The sequence below is a fragment of the Vitis vinifera genome, chromosome 5 (genome assembly GCF_030704535.1).
Source record: "Vitis vinifera cultivar Pinot Noir 40024 chromosome 5, ASM3070453v1".
Taxonomy (NCBI): domain Eukaryota; kingdom Viridiplantae; phylum Streptophyta; class Magnoliopsida; order Vitales; family Vitaceae; genus Vitis; species Vitis vinifera.
Genome location: NC_081809.1, coordinates 24,942,130 through 24,964,909, shown reverse-complemented (window position 1 = coordinate 24,964,909; position 22,780 = coordinate 24,942,130). Strand labels below are relative to the sequence as shown.

The 22,780-nt window shown below is 38.1% G+C and overlaps 1 protein-coding gene across 2 annotated transcripts; it reads left to right on the top strand.

The window, feature by feature from the left end:
• Nucleotides 1-1,133: 1,133 nt before the first annotated feature.
• Nucleotides 1,134-20,308, top strand: LOC100256107 (F-box protein SKIP16). Of its 2 annotated transcripts, XM_019220003.2 has the most exons (5): nucleotides 1,134-1,514; nucleotides 3,735-4,457; nucleotides 5,195-5,413; nucleotides 17,598-17,704; nucleotides 20,036-20,308. In XM_019220003.2, exons 1-5 carry the CDS (start codon nucleotides 1,305-1,307, stop codon nucleotides 20,112-20,114), a joined length of 1,338 nt encoding a protein of 445 aa, XP_019075548.1. In that variant the 5' UTR covers nucleotides 1,134-1,304; the 3' UTR covers nucleotides 20,115-20,308. The 2 variants fall into 2 exon arrangements, with proteins under 2 accessions (XP_019075548.1, XP_010650616.1); XM_010652314.3 differs by lacking the exon at nucleotides 17,598-17,704 and having other exon boundaries at nucleotides 1,148-1,514.
• Nucleotides 20,309-22,780: the final 2,472 nt, after the last annotated feature.

Sequence of the window (22,780 nt, the reverse complement as noted above, 5' to 3'; positions counted from 1 at the left end):
AACTATATAACTAATTACAACCAAAGAACCTTAATTCTTGACATAAAGAATAATAAGGGGGTACCTTTTACTCCAAACAAGAGTAGGGTTGCGATTTATCTCAATAAGAATGACCACAGATTTGAAGGGGTCGAGGGGTGGTTTGCCACTTCTTTCCCATCAATACGATATCAACGTTGCAATCAACGAACCTCACACGTAGCTGTAGAGATGGGTAAGATAACTTCTCAAACACATCATGGTTAGGGCTCCACTAGAGAAATCTCGGTGCTTAAGGTTTAATTACTGCATTTACTCATTTAAGTTTTCATTTGATGTATGTTTAATTCAGGTTAGGAGAATTATATATGTTTAAAACCTAGGCATGCATTCTTTTAATCTAAAAGGGGAAATTACATTTCAATTTTTTTTAATTTATGTTTTATTATGGTTATAAGCTGTTTAAGTGATAATTTAAAAGTCAAATTAAAGGAGGCTATTGTGCCATTGCTTTGTTGGTTGGTATGGGTGCCACTCCAAAAGGCACTCCAAGGAAATTTTCTAACAATATGGGAAGGACACTACACTAATGCATAAAATGAGATTTTTTTTTTTTTTTTGCCAAAAAATAAAAGAGCACTTTTTAGGTTTTGAAAACAACGATAATTTCTAAATACTGCATATTTAATATTCTATCATATGTTAATTCTAAGTTAAAATGTAGAATATGCATATCTCATATATCATAAATTTAATATTTTATATTACTTATTGTAAAATAATATTCATAAAAAAAAATTTATTTATCAAATTTAAATATTTTAATTATGACTATTGTTAAAGGTAAGGGATTTTTTTAAATAAAAAAAATATTAAAATGTAATATGATTTTTAAATTTTAAAATTGATTAATAATATTTATTTCATATTATTTTCCTTTATTCATTTCACAGGTTAAATATATCGGATTAGAAATACTACCTTATAATATTATGTCCATTAGATATACTATCCCATGATATTATATCTATTGGAAATGTCTATTTTATCCTGCCAACCAAACTTAGCTATAGTAATTAAAAACTTTGAAATATGCAAAGATGAGTTACCATTTTGTTAATAAGGAAGCACACTTGTCCCAAACTTATTAAAGGGGTGTCCATTTTCTCCGTTTGCTAAAACCATAAAAGCGACGTCTTCCCAAACACGCCCTTGGATCGATCGCCTTTGTCCTTAGGCTATGTTGTATATTCCACAATCTTAACTTTCTCACCAAACAAACCAGCTCGAGAAAGTAGAGTGAGAAACTGGAGATAGAAAGCGCCATGGAAATGAGGTTGGAGGACTTGGGCGACTTGGCTATCAATGCAATTATATCCAAATTGGACGCCAAAGACACTGTAGCGGTGTCTTGTGTCAGCAAAAAGCTTAGGGTTTCTGCATCCGAAGAGTCTCTTTGGCTCAACCACTGCTCTCAAGATCTCGGCCTCTCTGCCCCTATCGATCCTCTCGGAAAACCCGCTCCTTCTTTCAAGGTTGTTTTTCTAATTTTTTCGAATTCTTTTTTTCGATTTTCCTCAATTTTTTTAAAAGAAATCTGATTGTGTGCTTTATTTCCTCTGCGGTTTCAGTCCATAATATGGCAGTGACTTGTTTCAAATTTTCAGATTTATCGTGATTGTCTGCTTTGTTTCTCTTTATATTTGCTTCAGATTCAATTCATGCTGTCGAAGTGTTTTTTATTTTTTGGCTAATTTCCTACTTATCGCAAATCTATGGTCTTCTACTTTGGTTCTCTTTATGGTCGATCCAATTTCGGTTCAGATTATCGTACTGATATGATGTTTGAGACTTCTTGTCGTTTGTCTTATATGTAGCTTTCTCATTTTTCTTTCATATGCTTTGACTTCTATGAATTTGGGTCATTTTCCTTCACAAACACATGCATTTATGGTGAAAGTGTCTTGGATTGCTCAATTGGTCATTAGATTGTATAATCAGTAAATACATCAATTCTGGGTTTTTTTGCATAACGGTTGAGGCGACAGAAGTTATGAATGTGATTTCTGCAGAGTAAATAGTTGAATTATATGTAATTTGGATGTGTTTATTTTGAGGTATTGGAATTTAGGACCATGAATTCTTTTTCTTTTTTTCCTGTGAAATTTTGTGTACCAAGTTTGCATTATAGTATACTGAAAAGTTTGACATTTCCCTATGTTTCACAGTTTCCATTTTTTGCTAAATGGAGATCTTCTATGCTAAATGATGGAAGCCTGATGAGAAAACAGTCTCCATGTCTTATTTTGCTCTTGAAAAGTAACGGTTGCATTTACTTGAGTAGCTTATATGAGTTATGGTTTCAAAGATTGAAATGGTGTTACATGCTAATATGAAAATTAAGTCCTTATTTATAAGACAAATATATGCAGTTAAGATATTGCCCCTACACACAGACATACACACACAGACTTGAGAGATTCTGCACATGATCAGAGTCTTTATCAAAATATAAGCTTCCATCTGGAATGTTAGCTGAGTGAATGTAAAATGGGAATTCCATGTAAGATCATTTCTCCTGATGCATAACTCAATTCTATAAGAAACTCCCACACTGGAGTGCCTTTTTTCCCAGATTTTTTTTTTTTTTGTAAGTAAGATTTCTCATTAAGAATGCTAGAAATAGTGAATGATTTCTTAGATGTGAAAATACAGATGGCCAAAAATAACCACTGCCGATGAATGGAATATCCGAGCATTGGTGCAATCTTTTAATCAGTTGGGAAATTCAGAAAATTGGTGCTTTATTGTATTTTTCTTTTCATGTAAGAAAAGTCTGGAAAATGGTAAACTAAACAAGCTCATTCATTTTGATTTTTAGCTTGGTATTTTGAACAGGAAGAGTCATCAAGTAATGTTCAACCTCCTGAATATGCATATTTATTATGTGTTGAGGTCTATCAAGAGCACCTTGGATCAGTCCTGCATATGCATACTTACAAGGTTGAACTTCCTAGGTGCATGTGATGTAACATGAATGAAGGAATATAGTCTACTTCTATTAAAAGCAGCTTGGACCAGTCCCGAATATGCACATTTGCAAGGTTCAACTTCCTATCTACATGTTACGTAGATGATGGAATATGGCCTACATTTACGTTATTAGTTCGTATTTTGTAATCTAAAAGATATGTTGTGGAGTTTATTTCTTCTGGATCTCCAGTTGGGAGGTGGGATCTGAATTCTCTCTCTATTTTTTTTTGTCTTGTAAGGGATCCTTAGCCATGTTAGCTGTTTGCCTTTATATATTTTCTTGTATTTGGTGTTTAATCTCTTTTTTTTTTGGTTTTTTGATTATTATATGTCATCATGTAACTTTATGTAAAACTTAGAAAAAAGAGAAAAAAAAAAACACTTAGGATTCAAGATCCTAACTTTATGTGTTAGGTCTTGTGGGTGTGGGCCCGGGAATGCAGGCTGTGTTGGTTCAGCCAGGTATGGGCCAGATAATGCACATTGGGCTGGCCCCTAAGTAACTTGCAGCCTAACAATTATGTTTTTTATGTTCCTGGATTCTGTCCATTTGATACATGGTTCTAACTGATAACCGGCCTAAGTTGCAGCCAGACCAGTCATCTTTTTTACTTATTTTATTCTTTTGATATGTAATCATACAATTCTGATTCATCTAACTAATACTATTACTTCCTTTTTGAATATTACCCAGAAGCTTATCAAATGACCTGTTTCTCTAGGAAACTTATCAACTATGGCGGGAATCTTTTGGTATGTACCCATGGCCCCTTGTCAAACGGGTGAAAAGATGTTGGGATAGACTTAAAAACTGGTTGAGTGCAAATTTCCCGGACGCTGATGCTACACTACGAAAAGGTGCAACAGAAGTTGAAATTGAAGCGTTGGAGAACATTTTGAAAGTGAAATTGCCTCTTCCAACAAGGCTTCTCTATCGCTTCTGTGATGGTCAAGAGCTAACGGAAGAAGATGTTGGAGGAACCGCTCTTGGTGGTTCATTGGGCATCATGGGAGGTTACTGCTGTAATGACCACCTTGTAAATGTGTGCTTATTACCTCTGCGTCAGGTAATCTTGGAAACAAAGGAGATTACAGACCAGCTAGGTTTTTCCACAACATCTAAGTATGTTATTGTGGCTGCTTCTTCCACATACATTGGAAAGTTTTTTTTCCTCAATTGTACCACTGGTCAACTTTATGTTGGTACCAGGAGTCTTGTATCAGCTGGAGAAATGATTCCTTGTGTACCAAATGCACTGATAAGTCCGATGCATGACATGAACACTGGTCAACAGCAGGATGCGATGCTGCTATGGTTAGAAGAACATGTTCGTCGCTTACAAAATGGCATTATTAAACTCCGTAAGGAAGGAATGATCAGAAGTATCAACTTGTTCCCAGAAGAACCTCCTCTCTGTTCCACTGCAGTAACCAATGGTATTCAGGTACCCGCTTATCCAATATTTTTTCTTGTCAGGTTTTGTTTTTTCTTGAGTTCTTCTCTTGGCTTGGGGTGTGGGAGTACGTTTCACGGAAATGCCATCTTCTTTTTCTCTATTTCTCTCTCTCTCTCTCAGGTACTTACTTGTCCAATATTGTTTCTCTTTGTTTTCTTTTGTTCTTCTTGAGTTCTTTTCTTGGCTTGGGGTGTGGGATTATGTTTCCACGGAAATGCCATCTTCTCTCTCTCTTTCTCTGGTACTCACTTGTCCAATATTTTTTTTCTTTAGGTTTTGTTTTTCTTTAGTTCTTTTCTTGGCTTGGGGTGCAGGAGTGGGTTTCATGAAAATGGTATCCTCTCTCTCTCTCTCTCTCTCTCTCTGTGTCTATCTGTCTGTCTGTCTCTCTCGGCAATTCTACACGCAACCACACCATCAAGAGGAAATCACATGCTAAATTGGGTGAAAGGACCTAAGTGAGATTTGATTCTACACTTGGCTGGTTATAATAAAGGATGCTGGGTCAGGTTATATAGTCTGAGGTGTATTGAAATCATCGGTAGGCAAAATCTTATCACTCCTTATAGTTGACATACATTATCAAGTAAGCTCTCTAGCAAAGATGCAAAGATGGAAGGGTGTTTTTATGTCAACTTTTGGGAGTTCTTTGTTTCCTATTCCTACTACAACCACTGTTGTCTTTCCTTTGCTATATGAAAATTGACAATGGCACCCGATTTTAGGTTCGTGCTTCTGCTGTATTCATTCCGGAGGGTTGTAACCTTCGAGATAAATCTCATAAGTATGTGTTTGCTTATTCAATCCGTATGCGCCTCCTGCCTGAGGGATGCATTGTCAATGGAATATCCTTTGGCTCCTGCCAACTGAATTGGAGGCACTGGATCATCCGTGCAAATGACCATGTTGTATCTGAAGTTAATGCAGAAGCTGTTATTGGAAAGGTAAGCTTTTGTTCTATTAATTGATCTTCTTGCAGTAGCAAATTTTCAATTAGATACTATGTTCAAGTTTACTAGAAATGAAAATTCTTGTTTCCACTTATTTTGAAAATCCTGTGGTGTTTTTCATTTCCATGTAATTTGTGGATTTATCAGAATAGAAAACTAAGCCAGCATGAAGACATGAAGGAACTTTTCCTGCTGGCATAATTATGTGGCACCCTTCAATGATGTTGGAACTTCCATTATGTTTTGAAAAGTATATATTGGTCAACTATATACATTAATGTCTGTGGATGTGCCTGTATCCAAGATGGAGATCCATTCAAACCATCACCCCCACTTTTTTTAACAGACATCCTCTACTGATAATTAATTGTTTTTTTAATTCTTTGATTGGTTATGTCTTCTTTAGGGAATGATTATGAATTCTGATTTTGTTTCACATGAGGGAAATTGGTTCTAAAATGCAAACTTCTGAACCTAAGAAAATATTTTAATCCAAAGCAATCACTCAAATTAGATTAGCCCTTGAGTTTCAATGCCTCTCTCTGATAGGAGCTGCGACAAAACATCTGAAGGAGCATCTTAATGCTTAGACAGTTCAGCATGTCAACCTCGAGTTTCAAGGCCTCTCTCTGATAAGAGCTGCGACAAAATGTCTGAGGGAGTATCTTAATGCCTAGACAGTTCAGCATGTTAACCTCAAGTTTCAAGGCCTCTATCTGATAATAGCTGCAACAAAATATCTGAGCGAGCATCTTAATGCTTAGACAGTTCAGCATGTCAAGAGTTCTAACTATGGAACTGATAAATGTTTTAGACCCTTTTATAATTCTAAATCAAGTCCTTATTTGAGAATGAATAACTTGTCCAGTTCCCATTCAACAGAACATGTCGTTCTCCTAGTTGCATAATAGCATTAACTGCCATCTATATAGCCTGAAAATGACTTAGGAATTATATACAATGGGAACAGGAAGAAAAATATTGAAGAAACATTTAACAGTTATGAGATGAACATATTTCTTGACTCTAGTAAGCTTGCTTAATGTCACGGACTTAGTCTCTTCCTAAGCTCATGCGGCACTTAGACAAGTCGCGGCACTTAGACAAGTCACGACACTTGATCTTGCTAAGTTAGCCTTACTCCCAATGCTTAACTTGCTAGGCTAAGATGCTTGCAACTCGGAAGTTTTAGAAGGTGTAGTAGGCGACTCTTAGGGAATGGAAGCTTTATTGCTTTCAAAGAAAGCTATACAATGCTTGGAAGCTCACTTAGTTGGTTGGTTAGGTTCTTGGGTGGTGCCTTGGCCAAATGAGGCCCTCACCTATTTATAAGCACCATTGGAACTCTCTGGAACCTTGGAGGGTTCCTTACAAATCAAGAAGATTCTAGAATACCCTAAATAATTCTATGTACAAACCTATGTGCAAGAATATACAAGAGATTCCTAGAATTCTCTAGAAAGCCTTGGACTCTTCTCATGTCTTCCACCATAATGTAGAGATGTGTGGACATCTCTAGGCATCTCTAGAACCTTCCACACTCTTTCCACGAATGGCTTAGTGTAGATGGCTCTAGGAGTCTCCAGAAGCTTTCTGGGCTCTATATAAGCCCATGGGGAGGGTCATTTGAAGCATCCTGTGACATTAAGCTGGAGATAGCCAAGGGTTGAATGACATTATTGTTGTCATCATGCTAAGCATCATTGTTGTTAAGCTACCAACTTTCATCATTGTTGTCAAGTTACAAACTTTCTTAAAAGTTTAAGCTATTTGGATTTGGACGTGTGGGCCTCGTACCCAAGCAGGGCATCCCTCAGCCTTCCTCATGTGTTGGCTTCATACCCAATTGTGTGGAGAAAAACAAACCAGTAGTGGTAGAGGTAGTGGTAGTGGTAGATAAATAGGCAGTAGTAATAGTAGATAAATAGGTGGAGAAAGGTAATAAGAGAGGCTCAAACCCAAGACCTCCAACTTTGGTACCATGTTTAGCTACCAACTTTCCCAAAACCTTAAGCTGTTAGGATTTGGGCGCACAATGTACATAAACAGCTAACAATTGCCGTTATAGCCTATGTTATTACTGTGGGAATGATTTAGGAATAACTTGCATGGTAGATGACTTTATTTGTGGTTGGCATGGCTTTTGCATTCATCATATGCATAGATACAACAAATTTTCACGCAACAAGCAAGGGTGTTGACTACTTCAATGGTGTCGAGACATTCTAATGTTGGATTTTCTTAGTCCTTTTCTTAGTAAGTGAGGTTTACAGGGCCAATGACTGATCATCTCCTATTAGGGAAATCTAGTGGAAGGATTTTCATCTATGAGGGGATGGGTCTCTTCTTCTTCTTCTTCTTCTTCTTCTTCTTCTTCTTCTTTGGTCTCTGGGTTGGAAGGGGCGATGGTTGTGGTAGGGTAGAGTTTGGGCGTGGATGGTGATTTGGTGGCAAGGGAAGGGGAGTTGATGGTAGATCCATTGCAGGTGATTTTGGTGGAAGAGGGGGGGAATGGACTAGAAGGTGGAGATTCTTCCCCGACAAAGAAGGTGGGAGTTGAGTTAGTAAAGGAAGAGAGAGAGGGAGGGGAGTCTTGGAAATACAGTTGTTTAGTGCCATTATGTCAGTGTTTGGGAATGCCAACTGAGGGTTTTGAGGGGGAAATTTTAAAGCTTCTCAAGAGAATGAATGAGAAAAGAGAACAATTTGAGAATTTGATCGGGAAAAAGAGGAAATAACAAAAACCTTCAAGATCTGATCGGGAGTTGAAGAAGTTGGAGTGCTTGGTGAATTATGGTCGGACATGAGGGGATCGTGGGGGAATTAATTTGTGTTAGATGAAGTTTCGAATCTTGTCGTGGAATGTTGGAGGGGCAAATGAGGGAGATAAGAGAAAGATGATAAAAGGCTTTTATTAAATCTTAGTAGGTGGATTTAGTTTGTTTGCAAGAAACCAAAATGCAAGAAATGACTGTGGGGGGTTGTATGTAGTTTGGGGGTAGGTAGGTGTTTAGATTGGGGACTTGAGGGGAGTGGCGGGGGTTGTGGTGTTCTGGGACAACAGAGTGTTATAATTGTTGGAGATGTAGGTGGGGTTGTTCTCAGTGTCTTGTTGTTTCAAGAATTGTGAGGATGGATTTTGTTGGAGCTTTACAAAGGTTATGGACCCATGCTGAAGATGGATAGGGAGGTTTTTTGGAGTGAGCTGGGGGCAGTTAGAGGTATGTGGAGTGGCCCTTGGTGCATGGTAGGAGATTTTAACATGATTAGATTCCCTTATGAGCATAGTAGAGGAGGCATATTGTCACCAACCATGAAGTGATTTTCAAAGGTGATTGAGGATTTAGAATTGAGGGATTTGCCCCTTCAGGGAGGCCTTTTCACTTGAAGCGGAGGCTTAAATAGCCAATCCTAATGGAGAATTGATCGATTCCTCATCTTTGAGGAATGGGAAGACCACTTTTCGAGGGTTGTTCAGATTGTTTTTGTTAGGCCACTTTCAGATCATTTCCCGGTCCTTCTAGATGGGGGAGGGGGTGAGGAGAGGCCCCACTCCTTTTAGATTTGAAAACATGTGGTTGAAGGAGGAGGGCTTTAAGGATGTCCTGAGGACGTGGTGGGAAGGGCTTAATTTCTTTGGGTCTGCTAGTTTCATCCTAGCTGAGAAGTTGAAAGCTTTGAAACCTCTCTTGAAACGTTGGAACAAGGAAGTTTTTGGTTTGTATGAGGTTTGAAAGGAGTTAGCTCTAAACCAAGTGGATTTTTGGGATAAGGAGAGTGTTTTCCCTTTGTCGCTGGAAGAGCAAGAATCTAGGATGGAAGCTAGAGAGATTTATAAAAAATGGGTTCCTTTGGAAGAAACGTCATGGAAACAAAAATCAAGGGAAATCTGGTTTAAGGAGAGGGATAGAAACATGAGGTTCTTTCATAGAATGGCCAATGCCCATAGAAGGAGAGACCAGATGGCTCGAGTCAAAATTGATGGGGTGTGGGTCACCCAGGACAAAGATTTAAGAGTGGCAATGGGTAGAGCTTTCCAACTCTTACTCTTTACAAATGATGACTGGAGGCCCAACCTAAGTGAGTTGTCTTTTGAGAGATTGGAAGACTCTAAGATAACAGGGTTAGAAAAGCCTTTTATAGAGGAGGAGGTGTTTAAGGTTCTGTCGGGTTTTTGCAGGGACAAAGCTCCAGTCCTAGATGGGTTCTCCATGGCATTTTGGTAGTCCTCATGGGATTTCGTGAAGTTTGAGGTGATGAATTTTTTCAAGGATTTCTATGATTTTGGTTGTTTTGTGCGAAGTTTGAATTCAACCTTTCTAGTGTTGATCCCGAAGAAAGGGGGGGCAGATGACTCAAGGGATTTCAGGCTAATAAGTTTGGTGGGGGGGGGGGGGGGGGGGGCCTGTACAAGTGGTTAGCTAAGGTGCTGGCCAACAGGCTGAAGAGGGTCTTGCCTAAAGTGATTTCTAAGGCCTAAAATGCGTTTATGGAGGGAAGACAAATTACGGATGCAGTGCTCATTGCCAATGAAGCCACATACTCGATTTTGAAGAGCAATGAGGGGGCGATTTTGTGCAAAGTGGACATTGAGAAAGTTTATGACCATGTTGAGTGGTCTTTTCTACTATCAGTTATGGAGAAGATGGGGTTTGGGGAGAAGTGGTTAAGGTGGATCAAATGGTGTTTAACCATAGCTAGCTTTTCTATTTTGGTTAATGGAACCTCTTCCAGTTTCTTTCAAAGCTCTAGGGGCCTAAGGCAAGGAGATCCATTGTCGCCTTACCTATTTGTGATACCAATGGAAGCTCTTAGCTGTCTTCTAAGGAGGGCAGTTTGTGGAGGCTTCTTATCAACCTGCCAAGTGCGGGGTAGAGGGCGTGAAAGGGTTAAGGTCTCCCATCTGTTATTTGCAGATGATACGTTGATTTTCTATGAGGCGCGGGAGAAGTAGATGATGTTTTTAAGGTGGTTGCTGATGTGGTTTGAGGCAATCTCTGGTTTGAGAGTTAATATGGATAAAAGTGAGCTAATTCCGGTGGGAAGGGTGAAGAATGTGTAAGACTTGGCTGTAGAGCTCGGTTGTAAGGTGGGAAGCTTGCTGTCTACTTAGTTGGGGATGCCGCTGGGTACTTGTTTTAATTCTGTGGCAGCTTGAGACGGAATTAAGGAAAGGTTCCGTAAAATATTGGCTATGAGGAAGCGCCAATATATCTCAAAGGGTGGGAAAATCACCTTGATACGAAGCACGTTATCTAGTTTGCCAATTTATTTTATGTCTATCCTCCATTTGCCTAGAATGGTTAGAATGAGATTGAAGTAGATTAAGAGGGATTTTCTGTGAGGAGGTAGGGCCTTGGAGAAAAAATCTCATTTGGTAAGATGGTTGACGGTTTGTCTAGACAAGAGAAAAGGGGGCTTGGGGGTGAAAAACCTTGCCATGCTCGATAAGGCTCTCCTTCGCAAATGGAGTTGGTGCTATGCAAATGAAAAAGAGACTTTTTGGAATCAAGTAATAAGGGAGAAATATGGGAATGTGAAGGTTAGTGTTCTCAAGAAGTAAGGGAAGGGTATGGTGTGGGCCTGTGGAAAGCAATTAAGAAGTTGGGGCACCTTGTTAGCTCTAGATTTTCTTTTATGGTGGGAAATGGGCAGAAAGTGATTTTTTGGAAGGATAAGTGGTGTGGAGCTGCACCTTTTATGCGTTTCTTTTCTTACCTTATTTGCCATAGCTACGTCGAAAGAGGCTTTGGTGGAAGATGTTTGGACTGCTTCAGAAAGTGAGGAAAAGGATTGGGGGGGAGGAGGAGTTGGAGCCCTTGTTTCTCTAGGCCTTTTCATGATTGAGAGATGGGTGAGGTGGAAAATCTATTATTGTGTTTTTTGAAAAGAGAGAAAAGAGAGAATCCCTAATTTTTGTTATTAAAAACTATTAATAATACACATTGGACTTGAGTATATATATACATGCTAGTGGGACCCACAATACAATAAGGAAAAAAAAGGAAAAGTAAATAACTGAAATAACTGTACACTATCTAACACTTCCCCTCAAGCTGGAACATATATGTTATATGCACCAAGCTTGTTACAAATGTATTTAATTCTAGGACCTTTGAGAGATTTAGTAAAAATATTTGCTAGTTGATCATTTGAATTGACAAAACTAGTTGCCACACATCCTGATGCGATCTTCTCTCTAATGAAGTGACAGTCAACTTCAATGTGTTTGGTCCTTTCATGGAAGATTTGATTGGATGCAATATGTAAAGCAGCTTGGTTGTCACAGACGAGCTTCATCTGTTCATCCTTTCCAAATCTCAACTCCCGAAGAAGATGTTTCAGCTATATGAGTTCACATGTTGCCAGAGCCATAGCTCGATACTCGGCTTCAACACTAGATTTGATCACTACATCTTGTTTCTTACTCTTCCAGGATATTAGGTTACCTCCAATAAAAACACAATACCCGGAAGTGGAACGTCTATCTGTGGGTGAGCCTGCCCAATCTGCATCTGTGTAACCAACAACCTGGGTATAACCTCAGTTCTCGTACAACACACCTTGGCCTGGTGTGCTTTTGATATATCGAAGAATGCGAATTACAACATCCCAATGGCTATCACATGGTGACTGTAGGAATTGACTAACAACACTTACAGAAAAAGAAATGTCTGGGCGAGTAATGGTGAGCTAGTTCAGTTTACCTACAAGTCGCTGATATGTCCCAGGATCTCCTAAAGGCTTCCTCTGTCTTGGTATAAGTTTGACATTTGGATCCATAGGAGTGTCTACCAGTTTACAGCCTAACATATCGGTTTCTTCCAAAATGTCTAAAGCATACTTCCTTTGGGAAAGAACCACACCGGAACTGGATTGAGCTATCTCAATCCGTAAGAAATACTTGAGTTTCCCCAAGTCTTTAGTATGAAAGTGGGTGAAAAGGTGTTACTTTAGTTTCTGAATACCATTCTGATTACTGCCTGTAATGACGATGTCGTCCACATAAACTATCAGATAAATACACTGCCCCGAAGAGTTATGATGATAGAAAACTGAATGGTCTGTTGTATTGCGAAACATGTCAAACTCCTGAACAACAGAACTAAAACGGCTAAACCATGCTCGAGGAAATTGTTTCAAGCCATATAAAGAACAACGTAACTTGCACATTAAACCAGACTCCCCCTGAGCAACAAAACCAGGTGGTTGCTTCATATAAACTTCCTCAGCAAGATCCCCATGAAGGAAAACATTTTTAATATCTAACTGATATAGAGGCCAAGAACGCATAGTAGCCATGGAGAGCAATAGACGAACTGAAGCAATCTTGGCAACAGGAGAGAAAGTGTCACCATAATCAAAACCATAAACTTGAGTATAGCCTTTAGCAACTAAGCGGGCCTTAAGGCGATCAACCTGACCATCAGGGCCAACCTTAATTGTGTAGACCCAACGACAACCAACTGTAGATTTACTAGAGGGTAAAACAACAAGATCCCAAGTGCCATTGGAGTGTAAAGCAGCTATTTCATCTACCATTGCCTGTCTCCAGCCTGGATGGGAAAGAGCCTCGGGGGTGCTTTTGGGAAGAGAAACAAAAGATATAGCAGAAAGAAATGCAGAATAGGGTGAAGATAATCGATGGTAACTCAAAAAATTGTAAATGGGATGAGGATTACGAGTAGATCGATTACCTTTCCGAAGAGCAATGGGTAAATCAACAGAAGGAGGCAGAGCTGGGGTAGGAGAAGCCGAAGGGATAGGAAGTGAGTCAGCAGGTACCTCGGCCAAAGAAGGAGGAACAACGACACGATGATGGTGATGATAAACCTGAAGTGGGCGAGAAGGTACTGCAACAGGTGGGGAGATAATGGGAAGGGGTAAGACTTTAGAAATAGGAAGAGACTCAGAGGTGGAGAAGAATGGTGAGTCCTCAAAGAAGGTGACATCAGCGGAGAGAAAGTAGCGATGAGTCTCAGAGGAATAACAACGATAACCCTTTTGAAGTCTGGAGTATCCCAAGAAGATGCATTTTATGGCTCTGGCAGAAAGTTTTTCCTATCCAGGAGTGAGAATATGAACAAAACAAGTACAACAAAAAACACGAGGAGGAAGAAAATAAAGTGGTTGGTCAGGGAAAAGAAGGGAATGAGGAATCTGATCGTGTAATACAAATGAAGGCATATGATTTATCAAATAACATGCTGTAAGAACAGCGTCCCCCCAAAAACGAAAAGGAACATTACTATGGAGAAGGAGAGTACGAGCTGTCTCAACAAGATGTCGATTCTTATGTTCAACTACCCCATTTTGTTGAGGAGTATGAGTATAAGAAGACTGATGAAGGATCCCATGTTGGGACATAAATGAAGTAAATGGTGCAGAAAAATATTCCTTGACATTGTCACTGTGTAACACATGAATAGAAATATTGAACTGGGTTTGGATTTCAGCATAAAATTTTTGGAAAATAAAGAATAATTCGGCTCGATTTTTCATTAAAAATAACCAAGTACATCAAGAATGATCATCAATGAAAGTGACAAAATACTGAAATCCTAAAGTAGACGCGGTTCGACAAGGACCCCAAACATCAGTGTGGACAAGTTCAAAAGGAGACTTTGCCCGATTATTCAAACGCTTTGGGAACGAGACACGAGTATGTTTCCCAAGCTGACAGGACTCACATGCAAGCGACGAAAAAGATGAAAAACGAGGGACCATCTTCTAGAACTTGGATAGATTAGGGTGGCCCAGGCAACTGTGGATGAGGAGGGGAACATCAGTGGAAATGCAAACTGCAAGAGTTGAAGGCGAGGTGAGGTGATAGAGGCCTTGAGACTCACGTCCTATGCCAATCTCTTCCCCGTACTTCGGTCCTGCAAGGTCACAAATTTATTAGAAAAAGTAATAGAGCTGTTAAGAGTACGAATGATTTTGTTGATGGAGAGAAGATTAAAGGAACACTCAGGAGTATAAAGGACAAAAGTGAGAAGTAGAGAAAGGAGAGGATGTGCCAAACCAATGCCTTTAGCCACAGTTTGAGAACCATTAGTTAAGGTAATAGTAGGTAAGGCAGAGGTAGTAGTAATAGAAGAGAAAGGATCCTTATTACCAGATATGTGATCAGAAGCGCCAGAATCTAGAATCCAAGGTCCAAGAGAAGATGTGTGGGTACGACAAACAGAAGCATTACCGGTCTGGGCAACAGAAGCAACAGAAGCTGACTTGGTGGCTTGATAGCAGAGATAGTCATCATACTCACTGTCAGTGAGGGAAATACCTTGAGATGTGGAGGAGCTTGGAGGCTGAGGTGGTTGAGGATCAGATGACTGGGCCACGTGGGCAGTGCGGGGAGGCCGCCCATGTAACTGATAACACCGATCACTAGTGTGGCCAAGCTTATTGCAATAGGTGCAATGAGGACGTTGGCTTTACCTCGATTACCACTGCGTCCTCCTTGAGAGGTAGTTTGAGAAACTAACATAGAAGAATCTGAAGTGTTATCAGATGGCAAAGTTTGAGTGGAGGAGATACGGAGGAAGCGAGCAAACACATCATCCAAGGATGGAACGGAGAAACTGCCAAGAATCTGATCGCAGATGGTCTCAAGATCTGGACGGAGGCCAATAAGCGTAAGAACCATGAAGAACTTGTCAATCTGTGTTCGTTGATCCTCAACATCAGTAGTAAGAGGCATCACAGTCAAGAATTCCTCCTTAAAAGAGGCAATCTGACCAATATAAGTAGATAAATCCATGTCTTGTTGTCTGAAATTGACAATAGAAGAAGCCACCTTATAAAGACGTTGGATATCATTCGTGTATAGCCCTTTCGCCTGATTCCAAAATTTAAAGCATGTTTTGTAGGTCTGAAGATGAAGCAGAATCTTAGGATCAACTGATTGTCATAACACACTACATAACTGTGCATCTATCTTCCTCCATTGTACTCTGTCAACCTCAGGGATATCCGCCTCCTGCGTAACAAGGTGATCCTCATAACCTTGACCCGTAAACCAAAGCTCCACAAAGGCAGACCAGGACAAATAATTTTCACTGCCAACCAATTTCTCCAAAGTAATCATAGGAGATCCAGATATAATAGAGGAAAAAATGGAACTTTTAGTAGCCATATCTACTTATCTGGAGAACGAAATATGTTTGGATCAAAGAGAGCCCTAATACGGCTTCAGATCGCGGTTCCTAAGACACGTGCAAGGCTTGGGGTGGAAAGGAAGTCATCGGAAAGACTATTTAGAGGGCTGGCGGAGACCAAAAAAACCCCAAAAAATGCACTTGCATGGCTCGAATGGCACAAGCACAGATGGAAAGTGGCTAGACGGCGTCAGGCGAGGCTGGAGGTGGAAGCGCGTTGCCGGAAAGTGCTCTACGCGCCCTCACGCGTCGACGCGTGAGGTTCAGGCCGTCGGAGAAGAAACGGGCGTGGCCGGCGCGTGACTGAGATTCTCCCTCCGGTGCTTTGACAAAACTTGAAGATCTCTTCCTTGCGCACCTGATAGTATGGTCGGTGTTGGAAAAGGACTTAGCCGGAAAAAGTCGTCGGAAAAGTCTCCGGCGGTGAGGGTTTTCTGACAGCGATACGGTTGATCGGAAAGCTTTAGGAGATGGGGAAAGTGACCGGAATGAAACACGGTCACTGAAAGGTTTCCCATAATTGATTCACGGATAAACCAAAAATAATTAGGTTTTTCTCCCTAGGTTCTGATACCATGTGAAAAGAGAGAAAAGGGAGAATCCCTAATTTTTGTTATTAAACACTATTAATAATACACATTGGACTTGGGTATATATATACATGCTAGTGGGACCCACAATACAATAAGGAAAAAAAGGAAAAGTAAATAACTGAAATAATTGTACACTATCTAACATGTTTGAGTGGGAAGAGTGTGATTATGGAGGATAAGGTGAGGTGGAGGGATCAAAGGATGACACGTTTTCGGTAAAGACTCTTTATAAAGCCTTAGAGATGGAATGAACAGGGTGCTTCCCAATGAAGATAATATGGAACTCAAGTGTGCAACCGAAAGTAAGTTTCTTTGCTTGGGAAGTGACATGGGGAAAAGTTTTAACCTTGGACCAAGTTTAGAAGAGGGGGTGGGCTAGCAAATAAAAGTTATTTGTGCCTAGCGCATGAGGAGTCCATTGACCATCTTTTTCTCCATTGCAAAAAAACAAGGGAAGTGTGGAAGTTGTTCTTTACTCTGTTTGGAGTGCATTAGGTGTTTCCTTCCTCGGTTAAGGAAACCCTCTTAGGGTGGAAAGGGGCTTTTGTGGGTAAGAAGCATAGGGCAGTTTGGAATGCGGCCCTTTATGCTTGTTTTGGTCAGTTTGGAAGACAAGGAACAAGATTGCCTTTGATAATGGTGTGCTGTCCTTGCAAGAGCTGAAAGCTTTTTTTTGTATATTTGCTTTGGTTGGAGTCTAAATTGTTTATAAAAGATGGTCGTCGACGCTAATGATTTCATTGCTTGAGTGGGTTCCCGGTGAGGGAGGGGTTGTTTTTTGTACATCTTGTCTGGTCAGTTTTTGTTTCAACTATAAGGGGGAGAGTCTCTCTTTCTTGTACATCCTAAGTCACTATTTTAGTGCCTTTTTCGTAATACATTACTCTCACTTGCTTATAAAAAAAAAAAAAAAAAAAAAAAAAAATCTATGACCCTATGGTAAACTTGATAGAGTCTCTGTTCATGCGCCAACTTTGGACTCATCAATGATCATTTGATCCTTAAATGGTCCCTGACTGAAACTCTGAACTGTCTTCTTTCTGCTCAGATATTAGAATTTGTAAGGTTGTTTTTGTTGTGAAGCAAAAATTTCTTAATTAGGATAATTTGTTAACTCAATTATTTCTGGTGGTTGCCTTCTGATGCAAATCAGGGGAACTTGCAAGTTGAATTCCTTGATTAGCTGCAGTGAACTGTGCATGTCATTGAGGTGGAATGGGGTCATTTTCTTTTACATAATTCTTGACTATGGTTTTTAAAGTACTAAAGACCACAAGCTTTCTGATGTTCTCACCAGAGTTTTTTCGTTTTCATGATCTGAGATTGAAGAGGCCGTAATTTATTTTAATAAGTATTTGGATCCTTAAACTTATTCCTTTTAAACAAACAACTGAAATTTTAACCTCTCTTCTCTTGTATTTGCAGTATCCACTCTTGTATCCTGGGGGGGAAGAATTTGTTTATGAAAGTTGCACCCATCTATCATCATCCCGAGGTTCAATTGAAGGTGCTTTCACATTTGTTCCTGGCAGGTAGTCCACATTAAACCTCACAAGTCCTCTTTTATGAACTTGACTCTTTATCTTTAACGGGATAAATCACCAAACCTGAGCTGCTTGAAATGGGTCAAAGCAGCATACAGCTATAACAGATTAATGGTGCTTAAGTTATCAGCGGAATCTAATTTGTTTGCAATAATTATTCTCAAATATTAATCAGTAGAGTATTAAGGCAGACAGATAGCCTCTATCCTGGCCTAAATGAGAACTGATTGGGTGATCCTCACATTCTTCTGTTCATTTCCCCCCAAGTGCCTAGAGAGAAAATGTGGAATGATATAGATAATTTCTTTACCAACCAGGGTGATATGCCAAATTTGAAGTGGCGTATATCTTCAAGCCATTCTATTAAAAACAATGACATTTTATTCACGGAAGTGGTTAGGTTGACATTAGTCTGGATCTATTGTACTTATTTGACCTAATAAGTACCTTGTCTCAGAATTGACAAATTCTAATGGCTAAAGTCTTTACTATGCTTGTATTTGTTACCAATGTGACCTTGTCTACTACACAGAATATTGTTGCACATTACTCGGAAATTGCAAGAAACCTCAGCAGCGGAAAGGGGGGAAAGTTGAGGAAGAAACAGGTAAAGAAAAAGAATTACTTCCAAAACAAAGGGAATTAAACATGAGCTAGAGAGAATCTTTCGATTTATTGAGGATGAATAGGAGGCCAGAGGGAATAGTAGGGACAATGAGACAAGATACCATTACCAAGGATTGAATAGATTAAGGCTTCTTTGGGTTAAGTTGAATATGTCAAGTTTTTGCTGGTGCTCTATTTCCACTGTGGGCACAGTCTGACCTGACCATCCTTTGACCTAGTTTTTAAATTCTTTTTTCCTGCTTGTAGAAGGCCTGCAAGGTAATAGATGATATCATGCTGACAAGGCTACTGCTTGGTGGCAATGATTGTCTTAATATGATTTTCCAGTTCTTACTGTAGAAGAGGACAAGGGCAGGGTTCAGTTTGTTCAGGGGTGGAGCCAAGAATTTTTTTTGTTTTGGTGGGTGTGGCATTGGGTACTGTGCAGGTGCAGTGCTGGACATGATTGTACAAGTTTGGAGAACAGAGGCATAAGATAAGTATCTACACAAGTTAGATATCTTTGTTGGCCCAAAGGAAATTTGAATTAATAGAAGCAGCTTCTTTAGGAAGTTCAATGATACCAATGTGTCTCTTCTTCATAGTCCACAAATTTTCCAAGGTCGTTTTTGTTGTCATGGTTCCATTCTTTGCATCATTGTAAGAGACACCCATCTTGCTGTACAGGGAGCCTAATGCCTTAGGAGGGACAAGGAGGAAGCTTTTGTCATTTCCAGTCTAATGGTAGTATTTTTGGAGACACCTTTCTTGCTGTACAGGGAGGTGCCCTAGGAGGTTGGGAGGGGGGAAGAGAGGGAACAGATTGAGATAATGCTAAAATCCTTAATAATTTACTGCTAGAGTAGTACAAACGATATTGCTACAAGCTTGTAAACGATATACCATGACAGTATCTGCTTAGAAAGGTGCTTAAAACCTACTATTGTTGAATCTAACTAGTTAATAAACTAATTGAAGTTCTACATGGATCATTTGCTGTTAGGAGTAGTATGAGTTGTACTGCTACTGTAATTTGCTACTCTTGTTACTTACTAATATTGACTACTAAACTAATTAAACTAATTGAAGTCCATGTGGATTAAATATTTTGATGAAATCTCAATATGGATAATGAACTCTTAGCACCTCCCATCTCCGCCCGCTGCCCCCCAAAAAAAGAAAAGAAAAGAAGGAAAAAGGAAATAAAAGCTTTTTCTTTTCTTCTTATTGTGCTCTATATGAGCCTGTCAATAAATTGGGTTGATTTAGTTATAATTTCGTCCAAATTAGAAATTGATTCATTTTTTGTTCCTAAGTTGTTTGTGCCTAATGATTACAGTTCATGCATTCAGTCTCTCCATGTATGTTTCCCAATATGATCTATCACATAAATTGAATTTGAGCATCTTTTTAGATCTGAAATTTGACATGAATCATAGTTTGAAGGATCCATGTTTACTAGTACAATTTATCCTGTTTGTGAATATTTTAGTTTGTCTACTTCGATCAATCAGAATCCAATCTGTTGACCAGCCTGGGAATGGTATTTTAGGGTGCCTTCTGCAGAGACCCTGTGGACTAATTCTCCCGTCAGCTGTACTTTAAATTTAAAGAAAATTTTGTTGTTGGATATGTTACAATGAGGTCGTAGCACCATTTGCATACAAAAATGCATTTTATTGATGCGTTACCTTTTTCCTATTTGTTTTTCAGATTGGCAGACCCAAAAGGCAGTGCATTTGAGGTTGAAGTGGGCCGGTTTCCTCTCCAGTGTCCAGACTACATTTTCTGATGTAAACATTCAATAGGGTAAATCTCTTGAATACCAGCCGCATTCCAGTGCTTTGTTGTCCTCCCATTGTTAATTCGTGTTGAACTTATTTTGCATTTGTGAGACCACATTGACGGTTAGAAGGTCACCAGCATGAAATATCTGCAAGACGCTACTTCTTGTTTATTTGTATGATCAGCGCCGGTTTTCTTGAATGAATTTCCACGCTTAGCTTCTTTCTTTACTAACCCATGAGTTAGCAGTGCTGCTAAATACTTGGGCCAAAAGACCGAGAAAGAAGTACTCAGGAGTGAACTTTTTGACAGAAATGAAGGAGCATATGTAGCATTGGGTGCAGCATCTCAATCCATCTACCCCATCTTTAACCTTTGTTTTAGGTTTGGCTCTTCCCCTAGTGATCAGATACTTTTGCATGTTTTCTCTGTAAGGCACCAATTGCTATTACACATTTCTCTGTAAGTTTTTGGAAGCAATTATCAAATAGATCGTAATTTTTTATTCTATAAAATTATCTTTAATTTTTAACCTATAAGCTATTTTTTTAATAGAGACATTTATGGGTTAATAATAATTTTAGTACTTAATGAATGAAATGTTTTGTGACCCTAAATTTGGATGATTAGGCTATTTTGTGATTTAAAATTTTTATTTATGTTGTGTTGAATGCAATTGAACTAATCTTTTCTAGTTTTCCAACTTAAATTGCTAACCAAATTTCATGTAAGTATGATTCTTTTGTAATTTCGGATAAATTAGGTGGTAATTGTTTTTTTAAAATTAATTTTAAATATAACTTAAAATTAAGTAGTACTTAACAGTGTTAAGTATTAAGTTTGTTTTTGTAATATTTTATTTTTATTAAGTATTAAAAAGTTAAAAAAAATCAATATATTATTTTTTATTATTTATAAAAAGCTAAATATTTTAGTTTTTTTATTTAGTAAAAAGTTTATAATAAATTATGAAAAAATGAAAAAATAAAAAACTTAAAATTAAATTGCTTTCAATAAAAAGTTAAAAAAATAAATAACCTTTTAATATATATATATATATATGAGAAAATGGATCTTTAATCAAATTATGATTTTTATTTATTTATTTTTCAAGTTTCAACTCATATACTAAAAGTAGTGTGTTTGGAAGGGATTCGGAAAGGGTTAGAAGCAAAGGCTTTTTATTTTTATTTTTAGTTTTTCTAATTTTAATATTCTTAGAAAGCTGAAAAAATCATTTATAGTGTTTACTAATGAAATGTTTTTATAAGTTTTTTGAATGAAATTCATTCATTTAAATGGGTTTGCTATGATTGTGTCATTACAATTGTTGAAGAACCAAATGCGGAAGAACAAAAGAAAAATAGAACACAAATTTTGGTATCCTTTTGAAAGCCACCATTCTATAAATTGTATTGAAAAAAAAAAAAAATTGTTTGTATTTGTCTGACGACTATTCATTTTTTTCCTCTATGTGTAGGAAGCCTGCGGCTTTTTACCCCGTCAAATGGATGCAATTCTTGGACCAAAAAATGGCGATAGGTTGGTTGCTGATTAGCCTTTAACAAGAAGAAATTCAATCGCAAATAGCTTTGTTTTCTTGGGTTGAAATGGCCGCGTCTCCGAGACTTTAACCCTCTGCAGTTTCTCATGGAGGAGAAACCCAAAAGAGAAAAAAGAAAAAGAAAAAGGAAAAGCTGACTGTTCTGGGAGAATGTAAAAAGGGCCTCTTTCAATATGTTTTCTATTTTTTTTTTTCCTTCAATTTTTAATTTGGCTTTCTTTTAGTTTTGTGGGTGTAGACTTGTAGTGTTGAATTTTGGGTTAATCAAAACGCCTATATGGGTGTGGTTTTATTTGAGAATCTATGTTTGCTTGTTGAAGCGGGTGGGCTTGGATTGGGAAATAAGCTTCACTCGGCAAAGGATTGGTTGGTAGGCCTCTCACTAGCTTTATGCCAAAGAGGGTAATATTAATATTATAAAACTTTCATTAAATATAAAAATAATTATTATAAACAAATAATATATTTTTTAATTTTTTTAAAATTAAAATTAGATTCTTTGAACTAAATTAGCCAAATTGATATAAAGATATTTTCAACATCAAAACAAAAATAATATAAGATTAATTTAGTACTTGGAATTTGATCTTAAAAACAAGTTTTTGTTTTGAACTAGAGATGACAAGAGCTATGTAGGACTTGTTTGGTGTTTCAAAACTACTTTTGAAAACATTTTTTTTTTTTTGGGTTTTTGAACAAAAATTATAATGTTAATTTAAATTAATACTAGGATCATTATATTTTCTCACATAATTGAATATCTCATTTTGTTAAGAACTTTGGTCAAAAATTGGATTGGGAAATTCATATGAAAATATCTAATTTGTGTGTGGGCAGTGAAGGGGATAATTTAAGAAAGTGATATATTTTATTATGATTAACATTGTTTAAAAAAAAAATTAAGAATAAAATTAGGAGTATGTTTGACAGTGATTTTAAGAAATGTTTTTAGCATTTTTAAGACTTGAATGATAAAAATTTTCAAGTATTCGAAATGTTAAAAACATTTTCTAGAATCACAATCGCTTTGAGTGATAATATGAGGTGAATTTTTGTAAATTACCTAGATAATAAGATTGATCACATGGATAAATTTTTTAAATGAATTT

What these genes read in the sequence shown, in the direction of transcription:
- LOC100256107 (XM_019220003.2), top strand. Translation starts at nt 1,305, where the DNA reads ATGGAAATGAGGTTGGAGGACTTGGGCGACTTGGCTATCAATGCAATT. An exon ending in CAGTAACCAATGGTATTCAG is followed by an intron (nt 4,458 to 5,194) that starts GTACCCGCTTAT and finishes ACCCGATTTTAG; the next exon opens with GTTCGTGCTTCTGCTGTATT. An exon ending in TTCACATTTGTTCCTGGCAG is followed by an intron (nt 17,705 to 20,035) that starts GTAGTCCACATT and finishes TTTGTTTTTCAG; the next exon opens with ATTGGCAGACCCAAAAGGCA.